At 55.4% G+C, this 21,640-nt stretch overlaps 1 protein-coding gene and 1 non-coding gene across 6 annotated transcripts; both read right to left on the bottom strand.

The window, feature by feature from the left end:
- Positions 1–625: 625 nt before the first annotated feature.
- Positions 626–20,079, bottom strand: ITGA7 (integrin subunit alpha 7). Of its 5 annotated transcripts, XM_036018867.1 has the most exons (27): positions 19,670–20,079; positions 15,375–15,502; positions 15,194–15,273; positions 13,758–14,013; positions 13,155–13,286; positions 12,769–12,888; positions 11,718–11,925; positions 11,397–11,590; positions 10,948–11,036; positions 10,698–10,825; positions 10,448–10,543; positions 10,195–10,256; positions 9,895–10,064; positions 9,350–9,499; positions 8,555–8,670; positions 7,799–7,991; positions 7,639–7,719; positions 7,455–7,534; positions 7,253–7,327; positions 7,017–7,119; positions 6,301–6,477; positions 5,980–6,111; positions 3,835–3,948; positions 3,514–3,612; positions 3,303–3,428; positions 2,245–2,357; positions 1,120–1,331 (listed from the first exon to the last, which is right to left on the bottom strand). In XM_036018867.1, exons 1-27 carry the CDS (start codon positions 19,873–19,875, stop codon positions 1,271–1,273), a joined length of 3,489 nt encoding a protein of 1,162 aa, XP_035874760.1. In that variant the 5' UTR covers positions 19,876–20,079; the 3' UTR covers positions 1,120–1,270. The 5 variants fall into 5 exon arrangements, with proteins under 5 accessions (XP_035874759.1, XP_035874761.1, XP_028388775.1 ...); XM_036018866.1 differs by lacking the exon at positions 2,245–2,357 and having other exon boundaries at positions 626–1,331; positions 19,670–20,078; XM_036018868.1 differs by lacking the exons at positions 2,245–2,357; positions 12,769–12,888 and having other exon boundaries at positions 626–1,331; positions 19,670–20,077.
- A 1,424-nt stretch (positions 20,080–21,503) lies between these two features.
- LOC114514244 lies at positions 21,504–21,640 on the bottom strand. The gene has a single exon (XR_003685970.1). It is a non-coding gene; the product is annotated as a U8 small nucleolar RNA (small nucleolar RNA).

Here is a 21,640-nt window from a genome sequence, read left to right as displayed (position 1 = left end):
ATCACTACAATCAAGACAGTGAACATGTCTATCAACCGTGAAAGTTTCCTTGTGCTCTTTGTGACCCATTCTTCTCTCTTCCATCCCCATCCTCAGGTAATCACTGGTCTACTCTGTCATAGAGGTGACATTTTGTAGAATTTTATATAAATGGAATCCTACACCATGTACTTTTCTCTGGCTTATTTCACTCACCATGATTGTTTGGAGATTCATCCATGTTGTTGGAATATATCAATAGCATCTTTAATTACTGAGTAGCAGCATGTGTGGATGTACCACAGATTATTTATCCATTCAGCTGTTGATAGACATTTGGGTTGTTTCCAGTTTTTGTCTATCACAAATAAAGTTGTTCCCATAGCGAAGTGCCCTCAGCCTTCCTTCGGAGACCATACCCATGCGCCTCCAGGATCTGGTCACAGAAGTCAGGATAGTACATCGCTGCCAGGCCCCCGACCCTCCCGCCCACTACCACCTTTGTCCTGAGCTTGAGGTGTGCAGAGAGAATCGGGCCTCTCCTGAAGACCGTGGGCATGAGGGAGCAGAACCCAGCAAAGAGGCCAGAGGTTTGTTCTCATCACAGGCCAGCACTCAATCCACTAAGCCACACTAGCCAGGGTTGGTTCTCAAATATTTTTTTAATAAATAAACAAAATCCGCTAGACTGATGCAGCAAACTAAGGTAGAGGAGAAGGGAAATTAGGGAGGTAAGAGCCCCTGAATCAGCAATGCAACCTCCTCCCCAACCCTATGGGCTAAGGCACTTTTGGGGAGATAGGTCCTTGGGGTCCTGTTACACTGGGTGAACGGGAGCAGGAGGGATTAGGGTCTCCTCTCCTAACCCCTGCATCAGAACATGGCTGCCCTTCTCACCCTCTCCTACGACCCCATCCCTGATTTACCCCTCTCATCTCACAGCATTCTAAGGGGAGGTTCGGGCATGCTCCTCCTGGAGGGAGTGGTCTATGCCCCTGAGAAAACAGATCCTGCAAAATCCTGGTGGGACAACAGCAGCCCACGCTACTGTCTTCATCCCGAGGAGCGGTCTCTGGGGAAGGGATCGAGGGGACACATAGGCCAGGCTGGGACAGGGGAAGCTAGACAGTGCCTGGCACAGGGTGCCCATCAGAGCCCAGCTCAGGGTGCCCATCAGCAGCCAGGATGGGGTGTGCGTCGGGGCCCTCCCTCCGGGGACTGCCCCAGTTGCTCCTCAGAATGGTGCCCGTCTTTTCCTCCTTGAACTGCTGTCGGTCTTCCCGAGGGATCTTCACCGCATGGTACTGGGGCACGGTGGCCTCGGGGTACCGCGCCCGCTTAAAGAATCCCATCTGGAAGAACACCAGGACAGACATGAGGACTGAGGTCCCTGGAGCAGATGCCCAGCATAGCCCAGCTCCCAGCTCCACCACCCTGGGACAGAAAGAAGCAACTGCTGCAGAGCAGAAAGGAGATGGGTTGGACAGCATCTAGTGCAGTAAGCAGCCCCCACAGGTGCCACTGTCAGGGTCTCATTTACAGCAAGAGAAAGACCAGGAGGGGGCCCAAGGTGCAAGGCCAAGGACATCTCCCTTGGCACCTGAAAGAGGGGATTGAAGATGGAACATCAGGACTGCTGACCCCAAAGTTTCCACCAGCCCAAGCGTTTTAGGGGACCCAACAGCATTGCCCAGAACACAAATAAGATCTGAGGTAAAACATGGCTTCCTAGAGCCCTGCATACTCCAAAATGAGTCCTCTCAAGCCTCATACACACACACCCTGTGTACTTAAACACGGCAGCATCCCCTCAGGGCAGAGTTTTCTATCCATGAATATGATGGCTTTGCCCCTTCCTAAATCATGAACATGCTGGTCTGGACAAAGTGGAAATGTGCCCCTTGTACACTCACACTCAGGACTGCCAGAGACTTCCACATGCTCAGACTGCACAGTACCTCCTTACACATTTGTCTCTGCACACTTGTGCCCAAGGAAAGACATGCATGCACCTCCCTGTACTCCACATGCTCACACTCCAAGATCCCACCCAACCCTCTGTGCACTCCCCAGGCTGTATATCCTCACTCTCGTCAGCTCACCCTTATAACTGTCTTCCACCCCAGTTCCCAGGACTTACCCCACCCTCATGCAATCTCATTTCTTCACCCTGAATGTTCTGGGTCCCCTGAATGCTGGGCACTCTACTAACACTCACACACAAACATACCCCCATACACACACATGCACACAAACAAAAATTACCCCACAGTCCCTGGACCCCCAGCTTCCACAGCTGAGGGCTGCACGGCCAGATGGGCCCGGTGATAGTTAGTGGGGAAAGATGAGTTCTGGCTGCTCCGACGGAAGAAGCCACACTGAGATGTCAAGAGGGGAGGGGAGCAAATAAGAGGGAGATGGGAAGACTAAGGAAGGACAGGGCCTTATCTCTGCTCTGCCCCCCTTCTGTAGGAGCAGGGAGCAGGGATCCCAGAGCCAGTTCCACAAAGGCATCGATCTTCTCCAAGAACAACAGGGGTCCCAACAGTCTGCATGCTAGTCCAGAGTCAAAGGGTGTGTCTGGTCTGTAGTTGGTTGGGGGTGGGGTGGGAGGGTGTCCTCCACAGAGCCCCAAGGACAGCATGGTTCCCCATAGCCGAGCTGTGGCCTGGGATTCCTGGCATGACCACAGGTGACGAATGGGATTCCCTGCGCTGAGTGTGCTTTTGTGTGGACGCCCAATTCAAGTGATTCTGCCCATGCTCTGTTTACAAGAACGGTCCCATGGAGAACCTGGTACACACTAGCTCTGAGTTCAGTCTTGGAGGCAGTTTCCTGGCAGTAGTTCTCCACACTGTTGGCCTGTGTGGCCCCGGTGGCCTTCCCAGCCTTACCCTGTCACATTCTAGTTAAATAGACCACACTTCCCTGCCTCCACGAGTCAGCCTCCCGTGGTCCTTGTGGAAGGCCCAGACCTCACCCACCTCATCTCCCACATCCAGATCCTACTACCCCACCTTCTTCTAAGGCCCAGATCTCAAGCCATCCCTCCTCTGAACTGCCACTACACTTTCTTGACTTAGTGCCTTCTCACTACAAGACCCCTTCCCCCACTGGACTACCAAATCCCTGAGGACAAGATCTGCATTGACTTATCTCTAAAATGTCCAAGACCTGACAGAGTCCCTGGTACAGGCAAGGTAAGTGCTCAGTACAGATGATGAGTAAATGAGGGAGTGGGTGAGTGAGAACCACAGCATGAAAAGCCGCCTGCTTGACAGGGAAGCCCAGCCCCCACTGGCCCCACCCTCCCCAAGCCTCACCTTCCACATGAGCAGCACCAGCAGTGCCAACACCAGCAGCCCTGCCAGTACAGCCAGGAGGATGACCCACCAGGGGACTCCCTCTGCTACCACGGCCACTGGATCCAAGTACACCATCACTGGGATCTGGGGAGCAAAGAGTTAATGGAGCAAGAGCTCCAGCAGGAGAGAAGAGCTCCCCCACCCTCACCTCCCAGCCCTGCAGGCTCACCACTGTGGAGGCATCTCTGAGCAGCAGGTTCTTGATGGAGGACTTCACGGTGATGTTGGCTCTAACAATCACTTCCAGGGACTTCACAGCTGAGTACTCCTAAGAGAGCAGGAAAGCAGGCCTGCCTCCTAAATGCCCTCATCCCCTCACCTCCACCCAGCTCCAAAATTATAAATGGAATGGCACCCCACACAGAGGGTGTTTCTGCCCATCTGGGGTTAAGAGTGTGCTGTATTTGGAAAGGAAGGAGGTAGAAGGAGAGGTTCTAGAGGGGCTGCTGGGGATGAGGATGCCCAGCCTGCACCTCAGCAGTGCTCTCACCTCCAGGAAGGTGCTGTTCCAGAGGCGGCCCCAGACATGCAGCACAGCTGCTCGGTCAAAGCTGTAGAGTGGACAGCTGAACAACACGCAATTGGCCGTGCCCCGGTCACAGTCCTGGGCACCAAGACAGACAAGGATATGAGCTGCTGAGCCTGCCCAGGGTCCAGCATCCTCACAAATGCGGTCACATGGACACAGAGTCTTCCCAGAGCCCTCATCCACCCTTCCATGAGCCCCCACGCCTTGGACCCCTTTTCTCCTTGCTCCTCACTCATATCTCTATTTTCCTCAGCAGCCTCAAACTTCCCTTCTCCAGGAAGTCTTCCCAAACTAACCTTGTGGTCCAACATAGCAGCCTACCCCAAATCTGGGCTATTGGCTTTGAAACGCATGAGGAGCAGGGAGGATGGCTCTTACTTCACAGCAGCAAGTAAAGTAGCTGCCCCTACTTGATGCTGATGTTACCTAATGTTGTTCCTATTCATTGAGCACCTACTACCTGCCAGTACTTATCTCATTTAAGCTTTACAACTATCCTCCAAGATGCATATTATTATCATCCTCAGTTTTCAAATTAGGAAACTGAGGCTCAAAGAGGCCAGGTGACCTACCTTAGGTCCCAGAGCTAGCAAAGCTAGTAAGTGCGAAGCACGTATTTAAAGCCAGTCCCATACCGGGCAAAGCCATACTCCTACACTAAGTCCAAACTCACTGATGAAGGAGGAGCTGCTCCAGGAGCTGCTGGGAGAGGGGACTCAGGCCCTGCTCCTTCCAGGCCTGACCTATATCCATTTGACCTAATCCCACCTAATGATCCATTTGCCTAAAAACTATGTTACATTCATCACATTTCATAGAAGAACAGCTTGAGAGTGTTTGAATTCTGTGAGTTGTCTTTTATTTTACCACTTTTGAGCAAATCAAGTACCCTTGGTCAATTGTCTAAAAGCAAGACCTTCTGCCTTAATTTGAAGCCAAAGAATTAATTTCAAAGTTCTTTGTAAAAAAAAAAAAAAAACGGAGCTCTGCCCTGGCTGGTGTGGCTTGGTGGATTGAGTGCTCTCCTGCAAACTGAAAGGTTGCTGGTTAGTTTCCCAGTCGGGGCATATGCCTGGGTTGCCATCCAGGTCAGGTCCCCACTAGGGGGCGTGCAAGAGGCAACCAGTTGATGGATCGCTCATGCATGCATCAATGTGCTTCTCTCCCTCTCTCTAAAAAAAATAATAAAAATCTTTTTTTTAAAGTAGGGAGTTCTTTCAGAGGAAATTAGTCATGTGGAGAAGGTAAGACTCTCCATACGACAGGGAAAAACATCAATTACACAGGTTCACCTTGCACCCAGACACCTTTGTTTGCCTCCTGCCTGCTCTCCTGTCTCCCACGTGGGAGGGACAGGGTGTGACAGTAGAGTTCCCTCCCAGACAGATGGCGCCAGAGCTGGCCCGACTGCTTACAATCCCCTGCAGTCTCTGCAACTCCTTGCCTCTATTGCCCAGGCATATCCACACCTGGGTTTCACCTCCTGGAAACCAGCCAAATAGCCCCTTAATCTGTGTCCCCTCCACACTCTCATGCCAGCACCATTCTCAAAGGGTGAGCACAGAGCATACGCCAATTTGCTCCATGAGTCCACTTAAATAACAAAACTAAGTAAAACAAGCAGGAAATGAGGGGCAAAACTGATCAAAAGGGCAGACTTAATGAACCACACATAACAGACTACAATTAGAACTTATTAAAACTTAAAATGTTTATGGCATTGTAAAAATCAAACAGGTTTTCTTACACGGATTGACTTTTTTGTCCTAAAAGCATTCAAAAGAGCAACAAACAGATCTCAAAGGTAGCTAAAACCACCCCACCCGTGTAAAACGTTTTCTTTGGTGTAAATGTGAGGAGATTCGAACGCATAGGTAACTGAACGCTGAGCTCTGGAGGAAGCACTTGCTGGGGGCGGGGGGGGGGGGGGGGGGGACTTGTGGTGTCAGCAGCTGCTTCACAGGTGTGATGTGAACTGTCCATCACACCTCTCAGAAGGCCCCCCTGGACAACCCCCTCACTGAATGAAGCTCCATGCCCCCAGCATCCTCTCTCACCCCACCACACACCCCCATTCTGCCTGCACCTCCCTTGCCCTGCTCTCACCAGGGTGATGTTCTTCTTCTTCTCAGCAGAGGACACCGGCCACCAGGACGTGCTAGGCTCCCGCTGCTCAGGAGGCTCCTGCCGCCCTTGCTGCTCCAGCTCTCGACGCCTCCTGTCCCTGCTGTCCACATCCTGGATGTGGGGATGGGGGCCCAGTGAGTACCCCTCCAAACTTAACCACCCTGACATGGCATCTCCTCCCAGCCACCTTCCTCCTGGCCCCCACTCACCCACACATGCCCACTCCACGATGCCCTTCCCACAGTCTAACGCCCCCCACCCTGCTTCAGCAGCCCGGCTCCCACTCTGCCGAAGCCTCACCAGGTGGAGGATGTTGGGCCTGGGGGAACAAAGCCCCTTCTGCCCAGGCCCCTGCCCGCCCTCCAGCTCCACCCGCATGGGGTACAGCAGCCACTTCCCGTTGGCAATCTCGTGGGGCCACATGATGTTGAGGAAGGCAGAGCCAAGGGTGTTGAGTGACTGGCCCTGGTTGGAGACCTGTGGGCACAGAGAGTGTGAAGGGAGGGAGCAGCTCAGTTTCTGAGTGGCTCTGAATCCAGAGTTGGAAAAGACAGGGTTGAGGGGAAGGCCTCAGGAAGCACAGTTTCAACAACGACTCAGGACCCCAGACCCCGCCAGGCACGATTCTCCACCTGTGTGAAATCCAGGAAAACCTGGAGATATCACTGGGTGGTGTGGGGAAGCCCCAGCGGAGCCAGAACAGAGTTCTGGGGAGAGACATCAGCCCCTCCCACCATGTTCTCATGCCCCAGCCAAGGCCCCAGACAGAGAAGCTTCCCTGGGCTCTCATAGCCTCCCCAGACCAGCAGGTGAGATTTTTCAGCCAACGACAATGAGGAAATAGTCAGTTGAGGTCCCTGCACAAATACCTGCCCACAGCTGAGGTACATCAGCAGGGGGAGGCCTTGAACTCACCATATAGTAGAAGAGCCCCATCCCCTGGGACATGTCTCAGCCTCTCCTCTGCACCAGGAAGGGAGGGAGACCATGAGGGACCACATACCAAGGACACTTACCGTGACTTCATACTTGACCTTGCTGCCTACATCCCGTTCAGACCGCATGGCACTTTCACCCCGCACAACGCCGGAGAAGAAGAGCTGCTGGGGAATGGCCACCCTAGAGAACAGGGGTCAAAATGGGAACTGATGAAGCCTGGGACCTGATGGAGGGTCAGAGACAGAGCCCAGGCCTGGGTTTGGGTGTGGCGATGCCTGCCCCTCCAGTGCAGGCCCACTGGGACAGGGCTCACCCTGTGATGGACAGCGGCAGCTCAATGAAGACACGGGCCCGAGCAGAGACTGGATGTAGCTCCTGCTCGCTGATCCTGGTGTGCGGGCAAAGGCAGGAGTGAGCAGCAGGCTCAGGCAATGCTTCAAAGGGTCAGCCCCTTCTAGGTGGACATCAATTCCACTGCCCCCAACCTTATCTCACCCCAGCCCCACCAGGCTTACGTGGCCAGCAGCAGCTCCACCTCCAACTCCGTAGTCTCAATGGTGATCCCTGAGGTGCTGAGGATGAGGTAGAAGGTGATCTAGGCCAAGGGTGGAGCAAGATTAGAGTCAAGGGAGGTCAGGGGCTTGAGGAAGGCCTGGGGTTAGAGGTCACTTAGATAGGGGTAAGGGCAGACGTGCCAACCTGGGCACCTCTCTTCATAGGGTTCCCCAGCTCACACTCGACATGGGAGGCATTCTCATTGGACACGCACAGTGGCTTCTCCTGGAGTGGGGAGGGAAGGAGAGGTCAGTTCGGATTATTGGAAACCCCTAAGACCATACTCCCCTGCCCAGGTCCTCACCACAGAGTCCAGGGCCCGCACTCCTGAGTAGTGCAGAGAGGCAGGGAGGCTGACCAGGAGCTGTGCTTCATGGGCATCATCCCCATCAGCCTGGGGCTGTGCTGGGTCCGAGGGCAGATTAGTGACCTTCAGCTCCAGGCCAATGAATGGCTGCCCACTCAACGCAAACAGGGCTGTTGTCCCATCGGCATCCCTGAAGGGTCAGATCCCACTCACTCCAAGATCAAAACACCTTCCCCCGTCCTGCCTATTCCTGCCTCCCCCACCCCCCGCCCCCCAGTGAACGCCACTGGCCTCTACTCCCTGAGCCTCTGCTCTCACCAAGCCAAGCCTCAGGTCTTCCCCATGTTCCAGACATCCACACTGGGAGTCAGGGGACCTCCATTCTGGCCCCGGCCCCACCACTGACTGACCTTGAACAAGTAACTTAACCTCTCTAGGCCTCTGTTCTCCATTTATGAAGTGGGACTGATAATAATTCCTACCTCATAGGGTTGTGAAGACTAAACAGTGAGATGTACTTAAATTGCACAGTATTATATGTGGGGTGAAGGATTGTTATTCCTTGCCAGGGGAGCCCCTATGGCCCCATCACTGACCCCCACCTGCAGTCTTCTGAATTTTCAGCAGATCCTCCCCAGCCTTCCATCCTCCTCTGCAGGCCCCGCCCCTCCCTCTGCCTGGCCTCCTGAGAAGCTTCCTTCCATTCCTTGAACTCCTGCCTTCCCACTCCACCGGCTCCCTCACCCCCCTCACATGGGCAGAGGCTGGAACTCCATGTCGCTGACCCGGGCACAAAAGCGGGCATGGACCAGCTGTAGATTGCTCTGACAGATCTTATCTTCACCACAGCCTTGCTTCAGGAAGTGGATCTGGGGAGGGATTTGAGGAGAGGGTCATTCCTAGGGGGTGAGCAACGGGGCAACTGTCACCAAAGCATATGGTGGGGTAGAGCATCACAGGACTGCACAACCTGGGTTCGATTCCCAGATATGCTGCTTACTGGCTGTGTGATATTGAGCTGGTCACTTAACCACTCTGAGCTGTGTCCTCACCAGTAAAATGATGGGAGTGTTATGATGCCATGATAGGGACTAGCAGGCTGGTCCACAGCGAGACCACATTTCCCTGGACTTCCTTGCATGGAACTGAGTTCCAGATCCAGAAGGTGGAGAGAAAGTAGAGTGCTACTTCCATACTGGCCATGAGAACCACATAAGGAGCTTCATGCTCCCCTGTCCCGGGTGAACAGGACAGGCATGGTCTTAGTAGTGAGGAGGCCACGTTTATAGACGGCAGACCTCTATCAGCCTGGGCCCCTGGCTAATCACCTGGAATCAAGGAGCACTGCTCCCTCTGACTAGGAACACATGGTCCCTCGGGCCTTTCTCCATGTGGGGGTCTAGTTGTTATAGCACCTGGAGATGTGAGGAACTACTGGAGAAACGTGTGAAAGAACTCTGTGAGCTATGAGTCAGTGTCACTGGTGAGGGTTTATAATTGCTGCTCCTCCCAGCTCCTTCTTCTGGGCTGAACCAGAGCCATTCTCACCTCTGCCCGCTGGGTGCTGGGCTGGTGGGCATTGAGAATGGGGGCTACTGGGAGAAGCCCCTGGCCAGGAACCTGTCGCCGGAGCCGGGGGGTCTGGAGACTATAGGAAAGGGTCACCACAATGGCCCGAAGCTTGTCTTTAACATTCTCCTGGAAAGGGGAAAAATGGAAGGGATACAAGAACAATCCTCAGGCCCCAGCCAAACTTAAGACAAACTCTGAAACCTGGAAAGAAGTTTAGGGAGATTATGGACAGAAGTGGAGAACTGAGCAAAGAGAAGGGAGAGCAACTAAAGTGGAGAAGGGAAGAGACCCACGATTTAGGGCTTTGAGAACCAGATGTGACAAGGGACCCTACCATCTCCATCTCCAGGGAGCACAGAACTTGGCAGGAGACATATGAAGGCAACAGCCAATAATGGAGCCTTCCCAAAAGTCGAGATCTCAGAATGAGGTGTGAGTGTGTTAGGGAAGAAGCTAAGAGGAATCAAGGAAGAGATCATGCAATGACAATGACCCTCAGAGGCCAAGGGGTCAGTGTCCACCTGTAACTGAAATGTGGTGTCTCCGCAGACTCGGTCATGCTGGTGTTTCAGCCACACGGTGCCTGAGGCCTGGTGCTTAGGGTCATCGGGGCCACGGCTCAGGAAGGTCACCCGGGGAACCTGGCCCCGGAGCCTGCGGTCTGTGTCCCCGTCTAGCACATAATCCAGGGCTGTGGCGTGTGGGGAGAGGAGAGGAGACAATGAGCTGGGGAACTGCTTCAATCTGACCCTGTACCCAGGGGCCCTTCTTTCCCCTGTGAAACCCAACAGGGTAGGAGACGGGAAGGGGACCCCACTCACCCACAATAGGGCTGTAGCTGCTGGGGGTTGCAATGTAGCTGAAACAAACCCTTAGGTCCACACTGTGGAGGGGCAAAGGGTAGCTCTTGAGTCAGGCAAGGCTTATGGGCCACACCCACACCCCCACCCTGCCCCCTCCTAATCCAACGGTCAGCCCCGTTGCCAAATGAGGCAGGGAAATGGAGAAGGGAGAGGAGCTTAGAGGCCCTGAACGACCTCACCCAGCCTCCCTCCCCCCTGGGTGCTCCCTCACCAAACCAAGTGGCCACCAGCACAGTTGGGCTGTTCTAGGTCGATGGCTCGTGGAGAAATGGAGACCTCATGGGAGACATGGAGGACAGGTCTGGCCCTGGGAAATGGAGAGTTAAGGGCACAAAAAAACATAAGAACATGAGGCTGAGAAACTGGGGGGCGGTTGGGGGTGGGCTCTTCAGCATCGGATTTGGCACGACTGGGCTCGCAGACTCAGGAAGGGAGAAGACAGAGGAGGGGCAGGGCCTCACCTGAAGAGCACTGCAGTGTCGGCCAGGGAGCCCACCAGCAGGTCAGGGTAATGGTTCCCGTCCACGTCCAGGCCGCCCGACAGAGAGTAGCCAAAGCTCTTTACACTCACAGCCTCGCCCTCCAGCACCTGCAGGACCTGCTTGTCAGTGCCCCCACCTACCACTCAGACCTCTGCCTCCTCCCTGCCCTCTGCAGCCACGCCCCCCATCCCACCCACGCCCATTTCCTCAGCCCAACAAGCCCTCTCACCTGGGAAGGTTTGACAACAACCCCCAGGCTGCTCCCGTGGTAGATAAAGACTTTCCCGTCCCCATCAAAGGGAGCGCCCACTGCGAAATCTGGGTGAGCAGAAAAGGCAGTCAGGGTGGGGGCCGGGGTGACAAGGTCCAGGCCCCAACTTTCCCTCCATCACCTAGTTCGATGTCATATGTGCTCCATTTCACAGAGAGGCCACTAAGTCCCAGGGGCTTTGCACACATCATTTTTAATGCCCTCAGCTGCTCCCTGCAGATAGCACCAGCTCAGAAAAGTTAGGTAACTCGCCCAAGGTCACACAGCTGGTAAATGGTAAAGTTCAGGTGTGAGCCCCGATTGCTTCTCTCCCTGGGCCCTCAGAAGAGCTCCTCGTGACCTCTGAGGCACTTCCTGCCCCTGCCCCTGCCCCTGCCCCTCCTGAGCCTTTCCAGTTCCTATCACACCTGGGAAGCCATCTTGGTTGAGGTCCCCAAGGACAGCCAGACTGATCCCAAACATGGAGTCGGGGGTGCCGCTGAGCCGAAGAGGGGAGACCCCAGCCCAGTGACCCCCTTGGTTCAGGTACACATACACAGCACCCCCCAGCTCTTCTTGGCGCTCAAAGAAGTAGGGAGCACCCACTATCAGGTCTGCCCAACTATGGAGAAAGAAAGACAGTCAGTGTGGGGGCCTGCCCAGCCAGGAAAGTCAGGAAGAGATGCCAGAGACCCCTCAGCCCCCCTGGACCCAGCCTCTCCCAGCTCCACTCCCCTATGCACACTCACCCGTCATTGTTCAGATCAGCTACAGCCAGCGAGTACCCAAAGCCAGAGGTCAGGCCCTCGCCAGACAGCATCACTTCGGGCACCAGGCGACTGGCACTGTCTTTGCGCAGAATGACCACAGCCCCCTTGTGGTTGGCCCGGGGGGCCCCTGCCACAAAGCTCAGCTCCTCTGCACGCACCAGACCCTTCCCCGAGTCGATGGAGAAACCTGGGGGGGGTGACCTCCCAGTGAGCACTCTCCTTAAGGCTCAGGAGCCAAGGTGTGCCGCAGGCCCCACCACCCCCTCCTCACAGGTCTGGAGCCAAAGATGCAGGCACCTCCATGTTACCACCACCACAGCTGACTGCTCCTCCCCCTACAGAGGCCTAGCAGCCCCCCACACCCAGACACTGGAGTTTGGCACAGGTAGTGCAGTGAGGTCAGCCTCGGGGACTGGGAAGGAAAGAGAAAGGCAATGGCTGAGCAGCCAGACGCTGGGCAGGAGTGAGCGCACTGGCAGGAGCTGGGGCGGGGCCCCACCCCTACAACTCCCAGAGAACTGCTCTCCCCTCTGCACACCCCAGAGGTCCCTGTCCTATCCCGTGCGCCTTCTTGGCCCCCACTCCCACCATCCTGGCAGGGAGAGGAAGTCCTCACATGGGTGGAGGGAGACAAGAGGGAGTGGAGAAGAGCTTGATTCACCCAAATTTCTCTCAGGCCTCGTTCCTCCCTTCTCTGCAGTAGGATGCAGATGAGACAATGACAGGGACTTACCAACACGCCTGGACTCTTCTCCAGCATGTGCCCACCATCCCTCCTGGAGAAAATGCCCCCCTAGAGGTCTGGCCTCTTTCCTCCCCAGCGTGGTCTCTGTCCACCTGGTTCTTTCTCCATGGAGACCCCTGTTCACAGACCCCTTGGGTTCTCCCCCTTGGGACCTTTTCTTCTCAGGCCTGGTCACTGGGCCCAGCTCGTCTCTGGGTGTGTGTGGGGGTGGGGTAGAGCAGGAGTGGAGGGGAAGCCAGGCCAAGCCCCCAGGGCCCAGGAGGACGTGGGTGGGCGCTTACAAACCTAAGTAGCTATTCAGGGCCAAGTCTCCGGCTGGTCCGGGGAGCCGGTCAGCAGGGTCCAAAGTTTTATACACCAGCTGGTCAGGGTCTGAGCTATCAATGTTGGTCACAAAGAGCAACCCTGTGGGGGTCAGGGGCGAGGGGAGGAGAGAGACACCAGGGACAGGACATCCAGAGGAGGGGCCACAGAGTGCAGAGACAGAGCCAGACACAGAGGCACGAAGAAGAGGAAGAGGTAGAGAAAGAAAATGAGAGAGACAGAGGCCAAAGGGAGGAGAACAGAGACAGAAAGACAGGGACAGAGACGGAAGGGTGGGAGCATGGAGAGGGAGGACAAGAGAGAGGAGCAGAGGGTTAGAGTGACTCTGGGCCAGGAGAGGTCCCTACCAAAGTAGCTGTTGGCAGGGACCGGGATGAGGCGGGGGTCCTGCTCCTTCTCACCCCCCGCCTCGTAGGGCCCGTCGTCCAGGTGGGCCAGGTCCGCTGAGCCCTGCGCACAGAGCTCCACCCTGGCGGTGCCTGCAAGGACAAACCTGTTAGTGCCCAGGGCAGGGAGCTCGGAGCACCCTTTAGTCCGGATGCTAGTTAGACAGTCACACAGGAAAGCCACTCCTCTCCTTTGCAGCCCCATCTCCACCCGCCCCCCCAACTTCTGGGGTCCCACAGACTTGGCACACACTCACCGAGTGTCAGCTCAGCCAGCAGCAGCGTGTGGAGACGGGAGTGGGAGTGATGAGGTGTGGCTGGGGTGTTGGCAGGGAGGACCGGCCGTGCGTGTGGGGCTCATGCCAGCGTGTGGAGGAACACTCGGCCATGCGCAGGAGAGGAGGTACCTCCATCCGTGCATGTGCTGGCACGACGGGGGTGGGAGGCGTGGCAGTGCCCCAGGACTACATGGCAGTGAACGTGTGGGCATGCTTGGCCGCGTGCTGCCCTCTGAGGTAAGAGGACAGTTTGGTGCCCTTCTGCCCTCCCAGAGGAGTGACTCACCCTTCCAGTTATAGGTCCCAGGGGCCCCAAAGAGGAGGTAGTGGCTGTCGGGGGAGAAGGCAGCGGCAGCTCCCTGCTGGCAGAACCCAAATTGTTCATGGCCCTGAGGACGCCCCTCACAGAACTTCCACTCGCCACCATCCAAGTCGTCGTGGGTGGCCAGGTCCTGGCTCAGCACGAAGCAGCGACCAATCACGTCCCTCGTCTCCAGGATTTGGCCTACTCGCTGCCTTGCCTCATATCTGTGTGCGCAGGTCTGCAGGAGACAGAATGAGGAGCCATGCCACCGGGTGAGCCAGGGACCTGCCCGAGCCACGCTGCCCATGTGCACACACTTGACAGGTGCTGTTTCGTGTGCACGCACCACACACACACAACACACACACACACGACAAACCCCTGTGTGGGCACTGCCTGAGCTCCACCACCAGCCCAGTGTTCGTCAGCTAATCCACAACCCACTACCCCACCAGCACCCGCTCCCTTGCCCTGGCAGGAAGAGGTCCGTGTTCCGCACTCCGTCTGCGCACACACAGGCACAACTAAGCCAGCACACGCAGCCCTCGCGCCTCTACGACCACACCAACAGGACCACTTTGGTCCTGTCTCTGGCCCTTTATGTCATTGCCTCATCTGCCAAGAACTTCCTCCCCGTCCCCACTCTCCAAGTGTCTTATTCTGGAAAGCCCGACTCAGTCGCCCCACCTCAGACAGCCTCTCCCCCGACTCTTCCTTCAGACGTTGACAGACTGGGGACTATACCGCTCACTTCACACTGACCACACTCTGTCCCACGGTGACTTGTACTGATAATTGTGTACTTGTGCATATTGGTGAGACGATACACAGACACACACACAGAAAAGGAGAGGATGAGACTCTGCATATGTGCAGTAGGCTATTTGAGTTGCAGACCAAGTGTTTCCCTGTCTTTTTTTTTTTAAGATTTTATTTATTTTTAGACAGAGGGGGAGAGAGGGAGAGAAACATCAATGTGTGGTTGCCTCTCATCGCACCCCTACTGGGAACCTGGCCCACAACCCAGGCATGTGCCCTGACTGGGAATTGAGCTGGTGACCCTTTGGTTCACAGGCTGGTGCTCAGTCCACACACCAGCCAGGGCTTCCCTGTCTTTACATATCCTCTCTCAATAACTAGCACAATGACTGATGCTTAAAAGGTTCTCAGTAAGAGTGTAACAAGTGGATGGATGGACAAATGTTTAGATGGTTTAAATTTATAAGGGGCCATGTCTTACACTTTTTATCTCTCCTTGAGGTCCTGGGAATCATACCATCATACCAAATACCCAGCCTGTGCTCTGTAAGCACATCCGTCCATATGCACATGTGCACGCACGCGCGCGCACACACACACACACACACACACACACGCACACCACCACCCTGGCATACAGCCACAGTAGTGGCACTCACCACAATTTTGCCTCCAGGCCCCTGGCTCCGAACACTCACTCCCAGCCATTGGTTCTCCTTGCTCTCCTTCTGCACATCAGCTGGAGGCAAGACACTGGGAATTAGGGGAGGGGAGCAGAGGCCAGGTCCTCTCCTCCCCTCCTCATTTGCTGCCACCACTCCACTCCCACAGGGCCCATACCTCCCTGATCAATGTCCACTCTGTAGCAGTCAGTCTCCTCCAGGCTCAGGGGGCAAGCGAAGAGACCTCCGGTGCGGTTCGCCTGCTGCCCAGGCAGAGCCAGGGCCTGGGGGGCACCCACCAGCAGCCTATGTGATGGGGCAGGGGAGGAGTTAGCAGCCAAAATGCTCCCACCCCCCAGAGCTTCCCAGGCCCAACACCTTACTGCCACACAGAGTGTTGAAGGGCTACAGACAAGGACCCAAAGCCCTTTCCCAAGTCCTGACAAGGGCAGGTTAATACACTTGGCCACGCAATCATCACAGTACATATGCTCATACTGCAGACACACACACACACACATGGCAACCCAAGCATCCTGGCCAGCACTGCTAGTTTGAAAGAACCGCCTGTCCCAGCACCTGCTCCTGACCAGGCCTTTCCTGCCACTCCCTGGCCCCATCCCCAAGCTCTGCCCCCCTCCACAGTCCTGTTGAAACCTTCCCAGAAATGCCAAGAACGCTGGGAGCGAAAGTAACGGGGGCCCAGACTGGCACCACAAGGTGGCCCAGGGATCAGCTTTGAAGGCCAAGCAAGAGCCTAGATATAGGCCTGTTTCCCCTACCAGGGAACCCATCAGAGACCCGCCGCCAGCAAACCTGCCAGCCCAGGGGTCTATCCGTCACTCCAGGCAGCAGCAGGATAGGGCAAATACCTCATCTGATCTCCAGTGTTCCCTCTATTCTCCCCTCACCTCCTGAACCCCCTTTCTCATCCTTCCTTCTCCTCCCCACAGCTACGATTTTCCCATTCCTCTCACCCCACCCCACTGCCACCCCCTCCCAGTCTTCTCTCCTACCTCCCCCTCAGACGCTTTCCCAGCTACAACTTTCTTGGCAGGACAATTTTCCATAATCACAGCCAAGGCTTCTTCCCTGAGAGGACTGTGCTGGGAATGGAGGCTGCCTGGGTCCCTTGAGGCTGAACCCTCAGGCCAGGAGTGGAGGAGGGGTGAGATGAGGCGATTGTCACCCAGCTGGCTACAAGGATTCTCTTTTTGAAGAATGAGAGACTCAAAAGTGGCAGCAGGGCAAACGTCAAGGCCTCTCTCCCACACTGCTTCCCTCCATCCCCCCTCCTGGGGGAGGGGCCCAAAGCCGTGTGGGGCAATACTGAAGCCAGGCATCTGTGGGGCACTGTGCCATTTCTGTGGGTTGGGGGGGGGAGGGCACAGAGCCACTCGCCCTTCCCATAACTCCTCGCCTCTGCCCAGCTGTCATCCCGTGTCAGAGCCAGTGTCAAGAGAGAGGCCAGGGGCGGGGGGGGGGTAGTGGTAGGGAGGAGAGCGTGGCATGCATTCGGCATTTGTTAACAACTATTTATTGAAAACCTATCTGCCAAGCCCTGTGTCAGACACTGGTGAGGCAAGGAAGGAATATTCATTCAGCACCTACTCTGGGTCAGGGCCCAGGCTGAATGCCAGGGACATGAGGAACTTTATCACTCTCCACCTAGGTGCTGGGCTAGGCAAGCTACGTGCATTATCTCAATCTTCACGACAATCCTATGTAAGGCTCCTTTTCTGGTCTTTCAAAACAGGACACTCAGAGACGTTAAACAGTATGCTGGGATTCAAATGCACGTCTGCCTAAGTCCAGTACCCGAGCCTTTCCACCACGGCCAGTGACAGGCCATGTTCTGAACACTGAGACTCCTCCAGAAATCCAGAAAGGGGTGGTTCAGTTGGTTGGAGCACTGTCCCATACACCAAGAGGTTGTGGGTTTGATTCCCTGTCAGGGCGTGTACCTAGGTTGCAGGTTCCATCCTCAGTCAGGGCAGATACAGGAAGCAACCTATCAATGTTTCTCTCTCTCTCCCTCTCTCCTCACCCTCTCTCTCTCTGCCCTCTTCCCCTCTCTCTAAAATCAATAAACATATCCTTGGGTGAGGATTTTTTAAAAAGAGAGAGAAACCAGGCAGCACAACCAACCTTCAGACAAGTCGGCAGTAATGCTAACAGAGACGGCTGTCTCTTAGCGGGGGGAAGCTGTCTTACTCATCTCCGTGCTCGCCCCCTAGGAGGCCGAGCCACACTTCATGTGGACCCCCAGAGGCAGGCAGTGTCTCAGATGGTCAGTGCATAGCTGAGCACCAGGAGAAGCTAACAGTCAGTGTTCACTGTTCACATCTCCTCTGGAGGTCAAGAGGAGAGAAGAAGGGGAGGAGAGGGGTCCACAGGGAGGAAAGAAGTTGAGCACATGGATCCACCCAGCCCCACCCTTGGTGAGCAAACCAGCCCATCCTTCCTGGAACAAGAGTTCCCACGTGCAGCCTTTCTGGTCCCTCCACCTCTGCCCCAGCCACACACTTCTTCCTGGCTTTATCCCATGGTCCCCAGATACTCCAGGGCTCTGGACAGAACAGTAGCCACAGCTACTAGGAGAGAGAAAAAATGAAACCCTATTGGCAGCTGAGGGCAGAGGGACTCCCTGGGAGCTGGGCTAAGTGAAGGTGAAAGAGAAGTCCATGACCACTACACCTCTTAGTTCTCCACTCACTCCAGGCTCCAACCCGAGTCCAGCCCCCTCTGACTCTCTCATCTGGGTGGCCTTCTGTGGACAGTGCTGGAACTGAATGAAGGCTGGCTCAGCTTGGGAGTGCTCTAGCCAAGCCTTTGGATCTGGGCTTGCTGTAAGGTGCTGAACCTATTCTCTAGGTCTGTGGATCCCAATACAGGAATTATAGCATTCACTATGGGCCCTGCACTGTTCTAAGCATTTTACATGCTGGAGAAGGAGATGTGGAACTCAAAACCTAGGGATAAGCAAGGTACTTGGTCTCCCACAGGCCAAAAAGCAGAAGAGCGCCCCCTGCTGGAGCAAAACCCGGGGTTAGGCAGTCAGGCCCCTGGGGGAATGCCCTCAGCTTGACTCCGGGAGACAGAGTCAGGGGCCACCTTCAGAGATGAGGGGGAAATGACAAGAGACCAAGCTATTAAAAATAACCTAGAATTTGCCTAGAAATAGCTTAGAGAGTTCAGCATGTCCTAAAAAGGCCTCCGGTTCTGGAACTCGGGCAGATGGGGGAAGGGGGAAGGGAGACAGATGAGGGAGGAAATAGACAGAAGACTAAAGACGACATGAAGTCAGTTGCTTTCGTGTTTTCCAAACATCGGGGGACCACTGACCCTGCTCCCTGATGACAGGGATAATAACGGGAAAAAGATCAGAGCTAGCTGCCCCGCCTCCCTGAGCAGGAAAAGAGAAATGAGCTCTTGTCACTACCCTCTGCCCCCAGGCCAATAGTAGCAGGAGGAAGACAGTCCCTGTGGATGGCATTGATCCCAGTAATGGACACTTAGTATGGCTTAGGCTTGGCCTAGGAGAGAAAAGCTCTTTGGCAGGAGGAGGTGGGAAGCTCCCTTCCCCTTCTCGTCTCCCTCTTTAAAATCACACACACAGCCAGAGCAAACAGTACACAAAGCACCACGGTCACAGGCCCCTCACAAGTGTGTCCTTCTCCTATAGGTCCTGACCTGATTAGAAAATAACCAGAATTGTCCTCTGCCCCTCATTCCACCCTGCCTCCCGCTGCTGCTGAGATTCCTGGAGCTGGAAATTTCCTGAGGAGGAGGAAGGGGAACAGCCTGGCCAGCATCCTTCCTGGATCTCTCTCTCTGTCTCACTGCTGCTACACCTTTTGGGGGCTCTGTTTCCTGCCACTCTCTCTCATTGAAACACCTAGTACAGGTTGCCAGACCTCGCCAGGTTCTCTCCCAGCTTCCCAGTGGTCTCCAGCCACCGAAGTAGCAGGTCTCTCCTGGCTTCCCAGCATCCTGCTGCCCTGATCCCATCCTATAGCAATGCACTGGCAGGAAGTTATTTCTGGAGTCCACCCTCTACCCCTCCCACGGCACCTTTAGCCTCTCTGTCCTTTCCCTCTCTTCCTGTCCCAAGCAGAGACAGCAAGCTCAGTCCTCCTCCCTGAGGGAATTCGGCCCTATGAAGAAGGAGGGGAGCATGCACCCTGGGACTGGAGCCAGGATGCAAGTTGGGGGTGGGGGTGGGGGAGCAAACAAAGATAGCCCCTGGCAAGGCAAGAACTGTGCTCTACAATTCATCCTGAAAGCAAGAACCTGGCTCTCGGGGTTGAAGGGTACCCTCCACCTGGAAATAGATGGGGCAAGGCTCCAAACTGGGGTGCCGAATATCTGTGGACAGCCAGTCTTCGTGGGGTTCAAAGACTGAGAGATGAGGCAGGGGTGGGGAATCCAGTGGCTCGGGCACAGGGACTCTGGGCGGGCGCGGTGACTCACCAGCTCTGGGGTCGGGGCTGTAACTGCCGGTGCAGAGCCACAGAGAAGCCGAAGAGGCTCCCCGGCTGGCCCTCCTTGCGCAGGGCGCCCATCACATCCAGATTGAAGGCGACAGCCCCTGGGGAAAGCAGTCCGGCTAGAAGAGTGCCAAAAAGGTAACAAATCCCCGAGAGGCCCCCAGGATCGAGGCCCAGAGTCCTGGCCATCGGCGAACCCTGGGCGCGCTCCCCAAGGGCGCAAGGAAACTCGGTAGCGCCCCGAGCACCAAGGTCTCTCAGGCGGGTGTTGGTATCGAGTCCCACTGATCTTCAGGGGTCTCCCAATCCTTCACCGCTCCACTGCCCCAAGCACGCTGGCCGGACTGCTGCGGGTTCTCCGCATCCACTGGGGCTCCCGCCTCCGCCCCCTCGGGCAACGCCCCGCCCCGCCCCGCCCCGCCCCACCCTCCGCCCGCCCTCCAGCTCCGCGGCAGGTGGAGGCCAGCGGAAAGATGCCCAGGCGGTCTGCGGGAGGAGAGACCTGGCCTTGCTCCCAGGTCCCCCAGCCCCGCCCCAGCTCCACCCCACTGGGCTCCGAGCTCCCCTCTTCCCCTCACTCCTGCGGGTGTCTGTGAAGGGTGGAGGCGGCGCCTAGGAATGGGGACTAGAGAGGGACTGAAAGAGAGAAAAAGATGGTAAAGAGATGAGAAATGGATGAGGCTAAAGGAGTCTGGGAAGAGAGATAGGCACACAGAAAGAGAGGAAATGAAAGGGGAGCGGTCTCGAGCCTGGGTCCTACTTGGCCCCTTAGCGCTCCCTTCTCCCCCTGGTCACATGGAATACTTCTCACACTGTTCGACTCAAACTGCTTCCCACCTTTTCCCACACGACGCTCCCAAGCCCAGCAGTGACACCTGTTCTGCATTCAAGGGAAGAAAGGGAAAGACTGGCAAGAAGAGAGAAAAACTCAGCAGGCCTAGGGAGAGAAGCAAAGGAAGCAGGTAGAAAGAACGAAACAAAAAAGAAAAGAAAATAGATGGAAAAAGAAAGGCAAGAGTTTGATCAACAAGAGATGGGAGAAAACAAGAAAAACATAGGCTGGGAGAAAGGGGGTGCCAAAGGAAGGCGAAGATGAGAGACTGGACCCAAGAGGCAGAGGGATGGGAAGGATGTCTCCAGCTCCCAGACCCTTTCCAGGACTGCGCATTTCCCACCCACCTAAGGGCAGAGGATGGGAGGGGAGAGAGTCCTGGGCTGGCCCAGGCAGGAGCTGGGTGGGGCCTCCCAGGGATCTCCAGGGGGACCTGTAGGCCTGTCCCTGTCTTCTCCCTTCCCCCAGGCTGAGACAGAATCAAAGGGAGGGGGGACATTTCCAACTCTCTGCTATTTATAACTCCAATCCAGAAATGGGGCCTGGAGGAGAGATAGGAGATAATTTGGCACAAATGGAACCTCACTTGCTCCCACCTTCCCTTCCTAGTTGTCTTTCTTGCTGGGTGGTGATCTTGTGTATATCCCTGTGTCCATCTTTTCTCTCTCCTCTCCTCTCATCTCCTCTCCTCTCCTCTCCTCTCCTCCTTCCTTCTCTCTCTCTCTCTCACTCTCGCTCTCACCTCTCTCTCTGTCTCCCTCTCTTCCTCTCTCTGCTTTTGTCTCATCCCAAACTCGACTTTTTCCCCCTTCTTGGAATCTTCCTCAGACTATTTCTCAGTGTCTCTAATGTTTTCTCTGCCCCTCAAATGCTGTCGTATTTTTGAGATTCTGTCTTCTCCCTCCCTTTCTTAAAAGCTGCAATATGTGTTCTACCTAGTTCTTCTTTACATGCTCCCTTTGTCTCTTCCTTTTTTTTTTTTCTAATCAGATAGGAGCAATCAGGGTGTTGGAAGTCCTGATTCCACAGAAACATTTAATCGCAAATCATGCAAATTCCAATCATCATATTCAAATCTGTTCTACAAAAGGAGAAACAGGTAAGGATTATCCCACCTGACGA

The sequence above is a fragment of the Phyllostomus discolor genome, chromosome 2, assembly GCF_004126475.2.
Source record: "Phyllostomus discolor isolate MPI-MPIP mPhyDis1 chromosome 2, mPhyDis1.pri.v3, whole genome shotgun sequence".
Lineage (NCBI taxonomy): Eukaryota > Metazoa > Chordata > Mammalia > Chiroptera > Phyllostomidae > Phyllostomus > Phyllostomus discolor.
The sequence above is the reverse complement of the archived record's forward strand: the minus strand, read 5'-3'. Positions and strand labels throughout refer to the sequence as shown.